General features: G+C 46.9%; 1 protein-coding gene and 1 long non-coding RNA gene across 2 annotated transcripts; both read left to right on the top strand.

Moving 5' to 3' along the window:
• Nucleotides 1-9,538: 9,538 nt before the first annotated feature.
• On the top strand, nt 9,539-11,497 carry LOC136476999 (flavonoid 3'-monooxygenase CYP75B137-like). Its single transcript, XM_066474996.1, has 2 exons — nt 9,539-10,610; nt 10,687-11,497. The coding sequence occupies exons 1-2, from the start codon at nt 9,678-9,680 to the stop codon at nt 11,332-11,334; spliced, it is 1,581 nt and encodes a 526-aa protein (XP_066331093.1). The 5' UTR covers nt 9,539-9,677; the 3' UTR covers nt 11,335-11,497.
• A 2,349-nt stretch (nt 11,498-13,846) lies between these two features.
• LOC136477000 (uncharacterized) lies at nt 13,847-15,511 on the top strand. The gene is made up of 3 exons (XR_010763827.1): nt 13,847-14,587; nt 15,047-15,155; nt 15,360-15,511. It is a non-coding gene; the product is annotated as an uncharacterized lncRNA (long non-coding RNA).
• Nucleotides 15,512-17,145: the final 1,634 nt, after the last annotated feature.

Below are 17,145 nucleotides of genomic sequence, written 5' to 3'. Positions count from 1 at the left end.
ATCATGCTATGATCTTCATTTGCTTCACCACTTGGAGTGTGCTACCTATCTCATGATCATTTGATAAACTAGGTTAGCATTTAGGGTTTTATCAATTCACCAAAACCAAACTAGAGCTTTCAGCTGGATGTTTAGCCGGCGTCACTACGGCCAAACCCACCGTGGTGCACGGCCGTGCCTCTGTACGCCACCAATCGCAATGCTAGATTCCTCGTTCAACTACGGTTGCATCGAGGAGTGTCTCGGTGGCAAGTATTGCTGTCGAGAGGGTCGGTGCTCACCGACATTGGCCGAAAACGCCGCGGCCTCTGTTAAATCCGGCCAGGGGTGTCAGAACATAAATTCGAGGCGAGATAGGGGGATAAATGCGAGCGTCAGTGAGAGAGTAGAATAGTAGGAGGGACAGCGGAGTCATTTAGCGGAAATCTGGGGTTTCTTTTGCATATTTGCCGGCGTGCGCGGGTCCTCCCCGCTGTGGGCTGTCAGCGCTCTCGGCTGGGCCACACCGTGTGGGCTGCACCGTGCGCTACGCGTACGCGCGCGCATCGCACCGGTTTGGGCCGAGCCGAGGAGTTGGGCCGCGCGGTAGAATTCCTTTTTCAATTCTCCAACGAATTACCAACGTTTATTCAATATAATTTTTAGCTGAACTTTGATAAATTATAGGAAATTGTGTAGTCGTCTATAAATAGGGAAACCAAGTTTGTTAGGTTCACAAAAATACCACCTACTTGTTAGTGTAGTTAGATTATAGTTAACTGTAATAATGGTAGGTTCATAAATTCAAACTAAAGAGCTTAGTATTATATAGATAAATAATTGTAGGAATTTTTGTGGTAAATTGGTGAAAGCTATAGCTATGAAAATTTTATAGTAGGCTCACTAGATTATTATATACTTGCTGTAAATTTTGTAGCCCTAGAGTAAGTTAATAAATAGAGTAGCTATTATCCTTGCTTTTATCATATATAGCGTAAATCAGCATTAGGAGTAAGAATACCTGTAGTTGCTCTAATAATGTATGCCATACTTCATACTTGTTATTGGTAACACTAGATAATTTAGTATCGTGGTTGGTAGCACTAGCTTAGTAGTTAAACAGACATACTTTTATTTTAAGAGTTGTTGTTGCTATATTACTAAGCATTGCATCATTATTTCATGCATGTAGATCACGAGCTGGTAGAATTCGTGCCCATTGACGAATAGGAGTACGAGGAGGAGATCCTTGTGTAGGAGGGAGCCCCAGAGCCTTTTGGTGCTGACCTTACTGACCCGTCGCCTGTCCAAGGCAAGCCCCGGTGCATAACCCCTATTTTATGATCACTGAATATATATATATGATGTGCATTTAAGTTACAGGCATTTTATGGAAACTACGTGCATAAATATATCCACCAATGAGTCCTACTAGTATAGGTCGAGTAGCTGCTATGCTCAGGATGGCAGTAGCGTGGGTAACCTATCGTTACTCACAAATAGGTGATAAATATGATCACTCATGATAAAAATAGCGGAAAAAGAAAAATGGTGACCGGGCAGGGATATGGTTTGGGTACTGGTGAATGTAAGAGGTTGTGTCCTAGGGCTAACGGGACATAGCTTGGTTATACTTTTTTCTATTTGGTCGGTTAAGGACTGGTCGTTGCAATAGACGTGAGGCAAGTCACAGATCTATTGTCCCGAGCACATACTTGGGTATGGGCGTAGGGAAGACTTGTTGCTCTCTTATTGTGGATCCGGCTCTTTCTAGATCAACTGATTGGAGGCGGAGATGGTGGAGGTCCTTGCACCGCACTGAGTCTGGGACTCAGGAATGGGGGTTTGGAGTCTGAGTTTGGACGGGGACCTAGACACCCAGGATAGGAGGGCAATGGGTTAGTCCTGCTTGTGCCTGGGGTACAAGCAGGGTGTGTGTTTTTAGAGCATCCAGCTAGACACATTGGTTCGTGAATCACTGCCGAGTCGGTACAACTTGTCTTACCTCTAGCATCGTAGTAAGAACTGAAAGTTGAAAGAAAAACAAATGGAACTGATTGCTCAACTCTTGCTTGAAAGTAGAACATGTGCTTATATAGACTGGATAGATAATAACTTAATACGGTAGATAATAATAACAATAAGAACACACTATTAGTATTGCTTTTTGCCAAAAGAAACCAGCAAACCATAAAGCTTATCATATTCCTTGGAGTCAGAAAATTATTCCCACTAGTCGGACAAGTCTTGCGAGTATGTTGTGTACTAAGGGTTTATTTACCCCTGTTGCAGATAATGCATGAGAAGTACCCTTGTGTGAGGGATTCTTCTGGTGGGCACAGACGGATCCTCGTTCTTATCGCTAGATGTTTATTTTAAATTCCGCTGTTTACCATTCCGCACTCTGACATTTGGTAATGTAATAATATAATTTTTAAGAAACTCTGATGTATGAAATAGACAAGTATTGTAACTCGTTCTCATTATTGGATCCTTGGAAAAAATGTGGATCTTTCGGGTTCTTCCTTAGGGTGTGCCCGACGGATACCGCCCGCTATAGCTTGCTTTCGGGGTGTTTAGTGTCTGGCGGAAAACGAGCACCTCCATAAGCGTGTTATTTCGGGCGGTTCTGCCACACCCGCACGCCGCCCGCACGTGCCCACCGCGCCACGAACGCCGGCGTGCCACGGCCACCCGCCACCCGCCGCGCTCGCATGCTAGCGCGCCACCCCCTCCAGCCGCCCACCGTGCCCTCCGACCACGCACATAGGTATTTGTAAAATTCAGCTAGCTTTTGTAAAATTCATATAGGTATTTGTTAGAGTTGGGATGGGATTCCCGCTTACAGTTAGAAAAAGCCGTATCTTTTAAAGTGGGACAAATGATTCTTTGTAGGGCAACATGAAATCAATGTTTTTACCCTAGGGTGGTAAGGAGGGGTAGAGGCAATGTTAGTAGGCTCTCCTCAATTATAGATTGTGTAAATTATATACTGTAAATCAACAGTGCAATAAAAAAGAAAGGAAAGCTATATAGCAAATGCAGTTATGGCATCTTCTAGTTGTCTTGTGTCTGAATAGCTATACATAGAAGTTACTTATTTTTCTAGTGAAGTTGTTTAATATATTTGTTAATGTTACTTTGAATATATATATGTGCTTTCATATTGTGTTTGTATTGCATAACAAATAGTTCAAATTTTGCAATGCTACATAATGTTCATTTGAATATTGTTCATTTGAATACTCTAACCCTTTGTTTATCAATTTATAACAGGATGGCCCCTCCCACGCAGCACCAGTACCCCTTCTTGAGGTGGAGTATGATGACCCGCACCAAGCACACTTCTTGACTGACACCGACGCAGATGTGCCCTTGCCTCCTTTGAGGCCCCGCATGCACACCAGGACACACCAATGAGATGAGCGTTATGCGTCGTACATACGGTGTGCCAGCTTCCTCGAACTTGTCCATGTTGTTAACTACGGTCTTCCGCCCCTTGACCCAGCACTACTTACTACAGCTGTAAACTGATGCGAGTGTCTTCATTGTACGTAAATATTCTTATAATAAATTTGAGGTAACTAACAGTCATTCTATTCTTATAATAGGTGGAGGCCTGAGACCCACACGTTCCACCTACCTTACGGTGAGATGACCTTGACCATGCAGGACGTGAAGGCTATCTTTAGCCTTCGGTTGGGGGGACTTCCAGTGACAGGTATAGTTGACAACGATCACTGGAGGGAGCTGGTGGTCAAGATCACTGGAGGGGACTTCCACCGCAAGGTAGGTGGAACGATCAGTTCACTGGCTTTCTTCCACCGGACGACGAGGTTTTCAAGAAAAATAAGTGAGCAATTCAAGCCTATTTAATACTTGCATTGCTTTCCTACAGCCATCGGGTCTCATTTTCTTTGGTGAATTTTAAAAAAAGTTCCGGTGTTTCGTTGTCGTGGATCACAGAGCGTTTTGATTACTTGGACCCATAGGCTGATGAGGCTCAGATCGACAGGTTCACTAGAGTGTGGCTCTAGCACTTCCTTGGTGCTTTCCTATTCCTAGACGCCTCGGACAACACCATCAGCTGGATCTTTCCTGACATACTACGCCAGCCGTGGGATAACATAGCAGCGTACAGCTAGGGCAGCACAGTCCTGGCATGGACGTATCGACAACTATGCGTTGCCTGCCGTCGCACCTCAAGGTATGCGAACCTTGGAGGTTGCTCCTATCTACTCTAGGTTTGGTGTTGGGAACGATGGCCCGTTGGGAGGCCCCTTGTTACTGGTTTCCCTGTAAGTACTTCGGTTCACTATATTCTTCGAGACAGTTACATATGATGAAATTATTAATAGCTAATTCATTATCATGTTTAATGCAGTATTGGAACGGGCAGGATACATTGCCTACAGCTCTGTATATCTGGACACAAGCAGAGTTAGTTAGAGGGAATGCGAAGCACAAGTACAAAAAGTACACGGACTGTCTCGACGTCCTGACACGGCACAAGGTTACGCTCTCTTTACTATCATACATGTGTTTTGTTCGATGTACACTATATCACAACCTAACCCAATTACGAAATGTTTAGATGCATTGGTGTCCTTGGGATGCTCTGGAGCTCTAGGACTATTTGAGTCCTGTCACTAGGGATGAGTCAGACGAGTATCGTTGCAACGTTCCTCTTATTTTCTTCCACGTGGTCGAGATTCACTTGCCCATCAGAGTTTGCAGGTAGTTTGGAAGAATAACAGGCTACCCACCACCGCTTTACTCCACCAACTAAGAATTGCACGGGTGCGTTATCGATTAATAACAAAGCTATAATTCAGAGGTGTGTATGGTACAACTAACAACCATTTTGTTGTAGGTATGACTGTAGAAGACCAAGGATTGGCGCATGACACACAACGCGTACATTCAGTTGTGGCAGACCAGGGACCAGTAGCCGGTCGATGTGGGTCCCCCACACGACCAGCACACCTTCGACGAGTGCCTACGATGGCTTCACCGGTCTACGAGGACACATATCAAGCCCCCGTACACTGAGGAGACGATTGACTAGGACGATGAGGAAGATGTGTATGACATTGCCACTAGGGACGACACACAACTACAGAGAGCCCTGCTTCAAAGATACATGGTAAGATACTCGAATGATATAATTTGTTATCTATTTGGTATTAAGTATGTGTACTAAAATTGTCCAACCACGTTTCTGTACCCAGGCGATACAATTGTCAAGGCTGTCCAACGAAGCAGCGTTTCGGCTTCACGAGTCTAGAGGGCAGGGGTCAGACGTTCTTGAGGCTTTTTGTGGAGGTAAACATAAACTTGTCCGTTCCAAAAATATTTCTTTAGTGTATATGCGTTTATGAAAGGCACTAACTTTAACATCTATTCATGCAGAAGGTGAAGCGGAGCTGCAGGAAGCTAGCTCAAAAGTTGAGCTGTATGGACACTCCTTGGGTGGAACCCGATTACCCGGCGCGGTCGGGTACCATATCTTCTGGCTCTTTGAGGACACCAGTCGGCTCTTCTCAGCTGGTGACAGGTGCCGCTTCCGTTGTGCGTACACCACCACATTATAGCGCTGGGAAGGACCCTGCAAACTAGGACGGCGAGGACGACGACGACGACGATGACCCCCCGGGCTTCCGCATACAGCACCACCAGTGGGGCCCTTGGCAGCAGGACGAGACCGGCATGTCTCAGCTAGGTGGTGCCCCGCTTGGTACCCAAGGAGCATCACATGTAGTAACAAAGGTAGTTTCTTTAAATACGTAGGCTTCATGAACTAACGATCATAAAGATTATAAGTAATCGTGCATATCATATACTTGCAGGGTACGAGCCGTACACACCCGTGATCACACCGACGTTGGCTACACTCCCAATGTGTTGCCTACAAATCCGAAGAGACAGAGACGTCCGGGGGATCCTTACACTCCTGGGACTTAGTTGGTTATGTCGAACTTATATCGAACAAATATTGTCATCTGAAACTTGCAGACTCATGAACCAATGAAAATGTTATGTGACAACTTGTTAATTTGCGCACGGACTCTATTTATTTGCTTCATATTCATTTCAATGCGTCGCGGTAGCACTTGTAGTTGTTTACAGCACCGACAGTAGCTCCCGTTCAATTGCAATTGAGACTGGTCGGCTTCTGTCTGCGTCCAGGTCCTGCCGCGCCATGGGTCTTGGCGCGTTAGTGCCGCGCCGTGGGCCTTGGCGCGTTAGATCGGTGGCGCGGCACATCCTTCCACGTCACCGGTCAGCGCCTCGGTCATCGCCACGTCATTCCTCTCGCGCGTCACCATGCACCGCGCCAGAAAAATAGGCGCGGGTAAAAGTGTTAGTTTTGAAGAAAAAAAACAATGTTAAATTTAAAATGAGTTTACAAAAACTGTTAAAAATAAAAAAAAAAAATCATGTCAGAGGGACGGAGGGACGCACCGCCATGGCTCTCGGCTTCTGCCGCTGCCATGGTCCGATGATCGCACTATTGTTGGAGAGGAACTTCCGTTGGCACGTCGGCACACATGCTGCCATGGCTGCTGCACCACGCCGTTGAGATCACGCCTCCATGGGAAGCTCTAAGACACCCCAGCCGGCAGTGCCAGGAACTCGAGCTGGAAAACAGCTTGTGGTGGTTCTCAGAGAGAGAACTCAGGCATGATGCTGATGTGTTCTTGGCCAAATACATGTCTTCACTTCTCCATGTCTCTGAATAGCAATGTGCCATACTCTCTGAAATGCAATGTAATGGTAGTGCTGTTCTCTGAATATGTAATGTATGTGTGCTCTCTGAAATTTTAGTGCTGCTCATTTCTGAATTAATGCATGTTCAGTTTTATTTTCAGCAATTCTATATGCATGGTCAATGTCTGAATATCACTCGTTCCATTCTACATTCGGTAGCAAACATTTCTTGATAATTTGTAGGTCATTTTAGTAGAGTTGAGTCTGTTGTTGAGGATGTAAAAACGTTGTAACACCCCCTTTTTTTTTTTCCTTTCTATCGTCTAATAAAAATCTGGCAAAAGCTTTTTGCCACCTTTCGAAAAAAATAATTTGTAGGTCATTGTATTCCTGAAAAGTAGACTCACCCAAGGAATGGCATGCTGTCATCCTCTCTACTTGACATCAGTTATATGCTGTCAAATTGAGATAATCACAGTTCTGAAAACATCAGTCGTTCACATTCATTATTTACTAACAATACCAATTCACATCAATTTACAATCTGAATTTAATAGCGAGAAATTCACTCTCAGTGTAGATCAATTATAATCTAAATTTGACATCCAGTCCTAGTATTATTCACTTAATTTCACTCTAAGCTCACATCAATTACAGTCTCGATTTCACATCGATTCTTCCTAGACGTGCTGCTCTGCTGTTTCTGCAGAATTGAAATTGAGAACACCGTTACAATCACAGAGCAGACCCGCGCAAGGCAATCAGCAGAGCACCGGGCGAGCAGGCAGACAACGATGACTACCGGCTGGCCAGGCGGTCAAACTCTTGTGGCCCCTTCCAGGCGGCAGGGGCGAGCCCGGTCGAGCGGCGGCGAGGACATTCCATGCGCGGGCAGCGGTGAGCCCCTGGCAGGAAGGCAGCCGGCGGCGCGAGCTCCTGGCAGGCGTGCGGGCGGCGGTCAGCCAATCCCTCCATCTGCCGCGACAGAGCAAAATAGAACGGATAACCCTCATGTAATGAACAATTAAAATTACTAAACTATCCTTAATTATAATTAGTTTTCTATTTTTTCAGTCAAAAAAATCGAGTGGGAGGAACCGGTGGTTCCTCTCAAGCATAGTAACACAGCTCTATATAGTAGTAGATGCAAGCCTTGCAATTGCAAGCGCAGGTGGCGGCGTGGCCGGCGTGACGCGAAGAAAACAAGAATACGCGTGTGCAGCATGAGCATCTTTGGCTATTGTTATTCTCTCAACCTAAGTCGTCCGGCAGCGGCAGGACAGCTCCAGGGCGTTCACAACTCTGTCCATTGTACGCGCGGTGCGGTGGTGAGCTCCCGTGCATTCCCGCGGTCGGCGCGCAGCCTCCGTCTTCTTTCCCCATGTCTTGCATCGTATCACCACATCACCTTTCGCTATGTTTCTCCATTGTTGACGATGATAACGACACATAATAAGATAAGATAATATGTACGTGCGTGCCTGCGGAGTAATCATTTTAGTTCCATAGCTATGGCCTAAGACTCTGTTTCGTTCCTAAACTCTTAAAATGATCATTTTTAAATTTTCTTTTAGGCCTAGTTTCATCTAGAACTATCAAAGTAACAATTATAATCTTTAAAATTCATATTGTTTATATCCTAATCCGTGTACTAAATAGGATCACCGTTAGGGCTGTCTAAATTAACCAAGCCAGATCCGACAGCATCGGCCGGTGCGTAGCTACCACCTGTCGCAATCACAGCGGTCACCCGATGTGACAGGGAAGCCAAGGAGGGGTATCCAAACACCCCATGAGCACGGCGAGGCAAAACTACCGGGACGATAGAGACCTCACGAGTCTTAGAAGATAAGGATAAGGAAATAGAAAAAGGAAAAGGAAAAGGAAAAGGAAAAGAAAGGGAAAAGAAAAGAAAAAAGAAAAAAAAGTTGTTAGAGATATTTCCCTTTTTATCTACTACAAGCTTCATCTAAGGGGGTGTTTGGTTCGAACTACTAAACTTTAGTAGCTACTAAACGGTTTAGTCATTTTTAGTAACTCCAGAGTTACTAGAGAGGACTAAAGTCCTTTTAGTAGCTTTTAGTCATAATGTTTGATTAAAAAGTTACTAAAATGACTAAAAACTACTAAATTTAGTAGCTACTAGACGAACCAAACATGCCCTAAATTAAAAAAACTCTTTCTGAAGCTAAAAGTAAAAAAAAAAAAACACTTCACCAATAAAATAGGGCTGTACCAAACGGATCCAAGGAGGCAAAAAAAAAATTCAAGTGGTAGGGTGTTGTGTGTGGCTGGGTATGATGGTTAAGATCACCACGGATGTGTTTGTTTATGGATCAGACACCTAGAATGATGATCCCCAACCGTCGCTCCCAATACGTACGTCGCATTACAACGCATCACACAGGGACGTAGAGAGATCGCTACTCTATCTGAACTATCCGCGAGCACGCCGCCGACGCTGCGGTTCTTTGAGAGAGCCAGGAGCTGCGCCTGCACGCGTCTGGTGCGGTACGGTGCGTGCAGGGACGTAGCCAGCCGTGGGGTAGGGGGCTTACCCATCCTGAGTTTTCCTACTTTATTCTTTAAAATTTTATACATACATGTATTAGGTAGGAGGAGCTAAGGTTAAAAAAAGATAAAAAAATCTCTATTCTTTTGTTCAGCTCCTCCTAAATTTTTTTTTGGCTTCGTCGCTGGGTGCGTGTGCGTCCAAATGTGCCCCACGCGGCATTGTTTTCGCGGTGGGTCGTCGGCCGTGAGCGCGCGGCGTGCCGGGACGCGACAAACGCCCCCCGCCTCCGTGCTCCCGTCCACAGGCCGAGATGCCATCACCGTCCCGGTGGTCTGGGAAGTATCGCGGCCTGGACGGCCGCCACCGCCCGGTATAATTTCTGCCACCCATCACACTGCACGTCTGCACCCCGTCCCGCTCCCAGGCTCCCAGACGTGCACGACTGTCTGCTCTGCCCGGCCTCTCCTTAGCCATGGACGCCGCCGCAGCAGCAGCCTCCACCACGCTCCTCTACGGCGCACTCCTGCTGGCGGCTTTCCTCTTCGTGGCCGCCGCGGTGCGCGGCCGCGGGAGCAAGAGCAACGGCGGCAGCCTCCCGCCGGGTCCCACGGGCCTGCCGCTGGTGGGCAGCCTGCCGTCGCTGGACCCGCAGCTGCACGTCTACTTCGCGCGCCTCGCGGGCAGGTACGGTCCCATCTTCTCCATCCGCCTGGGCTCCAAGCTGGGCGTGGTGGTCACCTCCCCGTCCCTGGCGCGCGAGGTGCTGCGCGAGCAGGACCTCGTCTTCTCCGGCCGCGACGTCCCCGACGCGGCGCGCTCCATCTCCTACGGCGGCGGGCAGAACATCGTGTGGAACCCCGTGGGCCCCACGTGGCGCCTCCTCCGGCGGGTGTGCGTCCGGGAGATGCTCAGCCCCGCGGGGCTGGACAACGTGCACGCGCTCCGCGCGCGCGAGTTCATGGCCACGCTGGCCCACCTCCACGCGCAGGCCGTCGCCGCGGCGCCCGTCGACGTCGGCGCGCAGATGTTTCTCACCGTCATGAACGTCATCACGGGCACGCTGTGGGGCGGCAACGTCGGCAGCGACAGCGAGCGCGCCGCGGTCGGGAAGGAGTTCAGGCACCTCGTCGCCGAGATCACCGACATGCTCGGCGCGCCCAACGTGTCCGACTTCTTCCCGGCGCTCGCGCGATTCGACCTGCAGGGCATCCGGAGGAAGTCCGACGTGCTCAAGGAGCGGTTCAACCAGATGTTCGCCAGGATCATCGAGCAGAGGGTCAGCGCCGAGCGCGGCGGCGGCGAGCCCCCCGCGCCCGACTTCTTGGAGTACATGCTCAAGCTCGAGAAGGAAGGCGGCGACGGGAAGGCATCCTTCACCATGACCAACGTCAAGGCACTGCTCATGGTATGATTGATCGAGCACCTGCTGCTAATCAGCCAACCTGTACTACTTTAATACAGCTAATGCGTCCAATAAACAGGACATGGTGGTCGGGGGCACGGAGACCACGTCGAACACCGTGGAGTGGGCCATGGCGGAGCTTATGCAGAAGCCGGAGCTGCTGGCCAAGGTGCGGGAGGAGCTGGACGCGGTGGTGGGCAGGGACGCGGTGGTGGAGGAGTCGCACCTCCCGCAGCTGCACTACCTGCACGCGGTGCTCAAGGAGACGCTGCGGCTGCACCCGGCGCTGCCGCTGATGGTGCCGCACTGCCCCAGCGCCGACGCGACGGTGGGCGGCTACCGCGTCCCCGCGGGGTGCCGCGTGTTCGTCAACGTGTGGGCGATCATGAGGGACCCCGCCGTGTGGAAGGACCCGCAGGAGTTCATCCCGGAGAGGTTCCTGAGCGGCGCCGGCGGCGAAGGCGAAGGGCGCAAGTGGGACTTCAACGGCAGCGAGATGGACTACCTCCCGTTCGGGTCCGGGCGCAGGATCTGCGCCGGCATCGCCATGGCCGACCGGATGACGGCCTACTCGTTGGCCATGCTGCTGCAGGCGTTCGACTGGGCGCTGCCGGCCGGCGCGCGGCTGGAGCTGGACGAGAAGTTCGCGATCGTCATGAAGAAGGCCACGCCGCTGGTGGCCGTGCCGACGCCGAGGCTGTCCAAGCCTGAGCTCTACTCCGCCTAGTCCATGTCCATCCACGATCCACATCCACTGGAATGGGTCATTCCACAGAAGAATTTGTCCATCTGTCCTCTCTCGTGAATACGTTGTATACTGAACAGTGATGTTTTACAAGTTTAGTCATAAACTCACAAGATGAGCAGTAACAATTGAAAGCTCCATAGTAGATCGTTGCTTCTACCTAGGACAAATTTGGCACGCGCGCGACAGCACCCGTTGAATGGTGGATAGCCATGTGCGCCGGAGAATATGCTCTTGTTATCTATTGTTATCCGACAGCGACGGCGGACGAGGCGACGGCGCCCCCCACGCTGCGCGTGCCGTGGGCCCTGGCGGCGGGCGACCCCGGCCCGGCATGACGCGCCGCTGTCGCGCCTCCCCAGCTCCGCTGCCGCCGTTGCGTCTCTCTCTCTTGTTAGTTAGTTATCTCCACCAATAGCCCCTGGGCCCTTATCTCTGCTCCCTGATCGGGGGAGCCCAACTCTAATACGGTTGGTGGGTCCCTGTCGCACAGCACACATAAAAGGAAGATGGGGATGAGGGCTCGGACTACGAGGTTCGCCGTAAGCCGCCACACCCACCATGCTGCCAGCGACGGGATGTGCCCCAACCACCGCCGTCGCACCTCTGCAGGGCCACCACCGGACCACGGTAGTACCACTACGGACTCCACCGAGACGGAGCTGCCGCGACAATGGCGTCTACCCGCTGTGGTGCATCTACGGAGAAGACAAGGATGAGGTCTTCCCTGGATCTACCGGTTACAAACAGAGAGGTGCACATTTCGATCCTAACATCTCTCTCTCTCTCTCCCTTCCTCTCTCTCCTCTCCCGGTGTCGCGGCGCACCGACTGCCCCCCCCCCCCCCCCCCGCAATGGCCGTCCTCCGGCGAGGCGGCGCACTGGCGCTGCCGGGCCCGCTGGTGGCCGCAGCCGCTGCGCCCCCCTGCGCCGCGTGCACATCTCTCTCTCCCTCTCTCCTTGTCTCCTGATGTGGCCGCCCATGGTGGGTGTCCTCGGTGCGGGTTGGCCCCGGCGGTGCCGCGGTTGGCACAGAGCAGTCTCAGGTGCTCCCGTTTCCTCTTATTTTGTGATGTTGCTTTTGTTTCTCTGATTTCTCCCCACATTGACTTGGATTCCTGTTCTAGGGTTTGGCCTAAACCTGCTGCTCCAATGTTTGCATGCTCTGTGTTCATCTCTGGGAGGACAGCACCAATTGTCAGGCTTTGTTTGTTTTGTTATGATGAACCCATTGTCTTGTGGCATTTGGGTTTTACTATGTATAGGGCACTGCTGCTGCTCAATTGACTTTGGAGATATTCAATCATCTATTTCTTTTCTGTACTTGAACTAGATTTGGATCCTTAGTTTGTAGTTCTTCGTCTGTTGTCATTTGCCCACAGGCTATTCTTTATGTTCGCAGCTAATGATGCTTATTTCTTCTTGATTGTGCAGGTCGCCGGCTAGCTGAAGGCCTCATTTCATCCTTAATGGATAGTGGGTGTGTTGTGGTATGACAGATCCTGGATCTTATCCTGCCAACTCCTCAAACTATTGGTGAGTTTACCAATGGGCCAATGAAAATTCCTCTTCTCTTCCTGTGTGCTGCTTTATGTAAGATATTTATGGTATATTATGGGTCCTCAGGTTATATGATTACGAGACTTCATTTCAGTTTAGTTACAGTTGTGAAATATATTTGACAGAGTTGAAGGTTGCATACGATGTCTAGCTTACATCCTGGATTGTAAAATAGATATGTAGGAGTGTGGGAGAGGAAATACTCCTCCATTTTCCCTGTTTGTTTTCATTCAGATGCTGTCTGAAAATCACATGTAGATCACTATAAATTCTAGGAGTGGCGGAACATATGCTCTATCGCACCAATTATTGGTTAGTAGAAGTTTGTGCAGGTTGAGACCTCATAAACAGTCACTGAGTTTCTATATCTGCAGCTTGATTAGAAAAATATAGGTGCGAAGCGATATTCAACAGGCCATAAAAGATCTTGCCTACCTTGATTTACAGGCTACCTGGAATTTATTATATATTGGTCACTGCAAATTCTAGAAATTATGAGGAGTACATGGGCTAATTTTTATGATCATATCACTTACTATATGCTATGAGGTTTATGCAACCTGACGCCTTCTAACTGTTCACTGGGTTTGATCTCAGGGAAAAATGATTGTTGCAGTCTTCTTCCTATCACACCTCTTGGTGGTTCAGTCATGCTGTTGCCTGGCAGTGCCCATCTTCAACATTGATTGGCGAATTACAAATGATGATCAAGGAGCATCACTGCATCAAACAGCTAAGGGGAGGTACATAGATTATCTGTTTTGGCATTACAGAAGGTGCATAGTTAACAACTGCAGTTATAAGTTCCTCAGTTGTTTACTTGCTGGATACGCCTTTACCATGCGCGTTGTCCTATCTATGAACTTTTATTTAGCCTTGCCGACTCATACATGCTCTCGCTAAAGAATATATTTTTGCCATGTATACATGTAACAATGAGATGTCCCCTGTAATATATTATGTCCATATTACCTGTTTCAAATGTATTATATGCCAGGGCACAATGGGAACCTAGCGATGTTTCTCCAACTCATATGGATCCATTATGAATGTTACTTTCTTTTTTTGGAGATGGCTGCACGGGGGAAATGGCTCCAGATCTCAAACTGGTTATCAAGCGATGAGAAATAAACAAGAAGCAATCATTCTCTACATGATGTACTGTTAAGATTCTGACTTCATCTTTGGTAAAAAAGATAAACAGAAGAAAAAGCATTGCCTACAGATTCACATGTCACAACAATAGATTCTTTTTGTCTAACAAACATAGTGATTTGTTGCTCACCGTGGGTTTATTTTATTTTTTGTGGAACGTACCTGCATTTTCTTATTGCATTGTTTTTACCTCGATTCAATGGACATGTGGTTGCCTGCTTAATTTCCTCTACAAGATCTGTACAGGTTTACTAAGCGCCTTGTTTTTTAGGCGATTCCATGCATATAGTCTTCGTATAATTCATCAGGGCCAATTGATTGGTGTTTTTTTCGTTTTCCTAGAAGATCAACTGCTGCCTTTTTTGGGAACAAAGCCTAATTTTGACCAGATTCAGTCACCTCTAGGGGTCTGACAAAAAGAAGCATTTACATTAGCCTGCGGGATGCCGAAGATCGTGGCCATGCCTTTGTTCCTATGTATTAGGTGAAGAGTAAGAAGCACAAGGTACTTGATTTACAGGTTAGTAACTTCCTTCATGCCTCGTTTGTGGTAAGGATTTTTTCCCAATGCATAGTGTGCAAATGCCTAGGTTCAGAAAATTCAGTGTCACGTCATTCTTAAATTTAGTGACTATATTGTTACATGATATGCTAGGCCTGATGAAATTATTGTTTTTGCAATTTAGTGACCATCTGCTACCTCAGAGACATAAGGCATTGCAAAATCTTGAAACTGCCCCACTTCAAATTGATTTCGAACAGATACTGTCATATTTTTTTAGTTCAGAAACCATCGACGTTGCCATTATCAGGTCCAACCTAACATTAACGCGAGTGTGCTCACAGTCACAGCAAAAGACATTAATATAGTCATGTCTTGTTGTTACCTTTAGTTTACTGATACTATCTTGCAACTTAGAACTGTGTGTTCAGTTTGTCTACACCTGCTACATTTTATATCATCTACATGCACATATAGGTCAAAGTGATAGCTGACAAGGGTGACCCAATAATGAATATGCTGCCACAGTGAGGTTGGACTCCTATGGAAAGGAAGAAAAAAAAAAGAGATCTGGACGAGTACCTAGGTAATCCCTTGGTCATGTTCCCTTTGTCTGATTTTGTGATTTCACAGTTTGGTTCACATTTGTTTGGCAGTGGAATTTCTATCAGTTTGTTGTATTTGCTTGCTTCAAATAGATAAATTTCTGCAGTGTCCTAAACAGTTCCCTAAGGATTGACAACTTTTTCTAAGGGATAGTGCAATGTATAACTGAATTTTTTCTGCACAGAATGTCGGCTTTTCTTGTGCTCCCTTTTGTTTGTCAAGTCTCAGGCTTTATCTTAGATGGTCATGGTGATTGATCAGCAATGGACTTTTGAGGGAATACCTAAAGAGCTAAAATCCGTTATGTCAGCATATTGGAGGTAAGTAACAGTGACTGTTCTCTAGCTTATCAGTTTTTAAGAATACTTGACTACACACTGTAGATGTCCAGCAGAGTCAAATTAGGGAGTGTGCTTGCATGCTTGTATTAGGTGTTTGCATTAGTTGATATTCAAGGGAAATAAACCTTGCTTATGGCTGCAATATTATGGTTTAGTAATAATGCAATTTGATATCACAAAAGGGCAACTACACTACGCTTATCAACAAGTCAAATTTGGCAATCGACGTCTCAGTGACATACTTTCGACATGTGTTCATTTCCTCCCTTTAGTTTCCAGTCAATTGATTCCCACCTCTTTTTTTAATCTTTGGACCTCTGCTAGACAATTCTATACATGACAGATTTTAAGTTCTTTTTGTTACCATCTCAGTGTGTCATATATAAATGTCTCAGTTTGAACTGTACCACGATGGTCCTATGTTAACTTATTGGGATCATATATCTATTCTGTTGGTATTTGAATTCTGAGGTCCTGTTCGATTACTTTTCCATATTTGCGTTTACACTGATTTTCTATAGTTTTCGATTTGCTGTGTGCAACTTGATATTTTTGGGTGAACCAAATGTTTTTTGCAACTGTGCAGGTTACTGTTGCATATGCTAGGAATTTTTGCCAACATATGGTCTTATTTTCATAAATTTATATTGTAATATGAGCTATAAGAAATTTATGCAGGCTTAGATTTTCTTCAAGAGTAACCTGATCTAGGCTTTTGGTTTTCTTTTCTAACAACAGTCAACTATAATGCAGTTACACATAGCAAAATTAAAGCTCCTCTAGAAACAGCAACACTACCCCAGAGAGGAGTAGCTTCCTGATGGCCACCGCCAAGAGATGGCAAATACCATGCAGAAGAGACGCCTACAACCTTCTTCCCCACCTACCACCCTTTGTGTCCTCAACTTTTAGGATAAGTAGTAAATGATGTAGAAGTTTATGGAAAATTCACAGAATTTGAAGACACGTACCAGAGAGCATTTGTGTCCGAACGGTGCTCGTAGATAGCATAATCACATCAAATCCCCAGAATAAGATATCTGAATATACGGAGTTATTTGTTAAAACAAGTAGTCAGTTAACAATCTACAGTCTGTTTCTGCTTGATGGTTTAGTCATATATTTATTTTTTTATGTAGTGAAATCAAATTGGAGGAAGCTGCTATTCTGCATTACACCTACACATAATTCTCAGACCTAACCTCAAGGAGGGATAGGTGTGGCTGCAACCCAACTAAAGAAGATGTGAAGCATGTCTTATCTTGGAATTTGACCATTTGGTGAGCTATCTTTTCTTCCCTTTCTTGTATCTGCATACCATCTATTGTTTTCTGGCAGAAATGTTGAAATGGTACATTTATTCCATTAAAGTGATATGATGTAAAGAATGAGAGGGAAAGAAAAATGGCTAGATGGTTTGTTATACCTTGGAAATGCCTGTGGAAACTGTCGGGGGTGGAAACACTTTCAATTTTCTCAATATACATGTACTATCTTCTTTAAACTGAAATGGATGTAGTTATGTTTAAAGCAGATACTGGGGTGTTGGGACATTGCTCAAGCACAACATTGTACCCTTGTTTGTGTGCCATATGCTAATCACAGAAATGCTTCCTGTGGTCCATTCTT

The sequence above is a fragment of the Miscanthus floridulus genome, chromosome 8 (assembly GCF_019320115.1).
Source record: "Miscanthus floridulus cultivar M001 chromosome 8, ASM1932011v1, whole genome shotgun sequence".
Lineage (NCBI taxonomy): Eukaryota > Viridiplantae > Streptophyta > Magnoliopsida > Poales > Poaceae > Miscanthus > Miscanthus floridulus.
This window is presented reverse-complemented; position numbering and strand designations above follow the sequence as displayed.

What these genes read in the sequence shown, in the direction of transcription:
- LOC136476999 (XM_066474996.1), top strand. Translation starts at nt 9,678, where the DNA reads ATGGACGCCGCCGCAGCAGCAGCCTCCACCACGCTCCTCTACGGCGCA. An exon ending in ACGTCAAGGCACTGCTCATG is followed by an intron (nt 10,611 to 10,686) that starts GTATGATTGATC and finishes TCCAATAAACAG; the next exon opens with GACATGGTGGTCGGGGGCAC.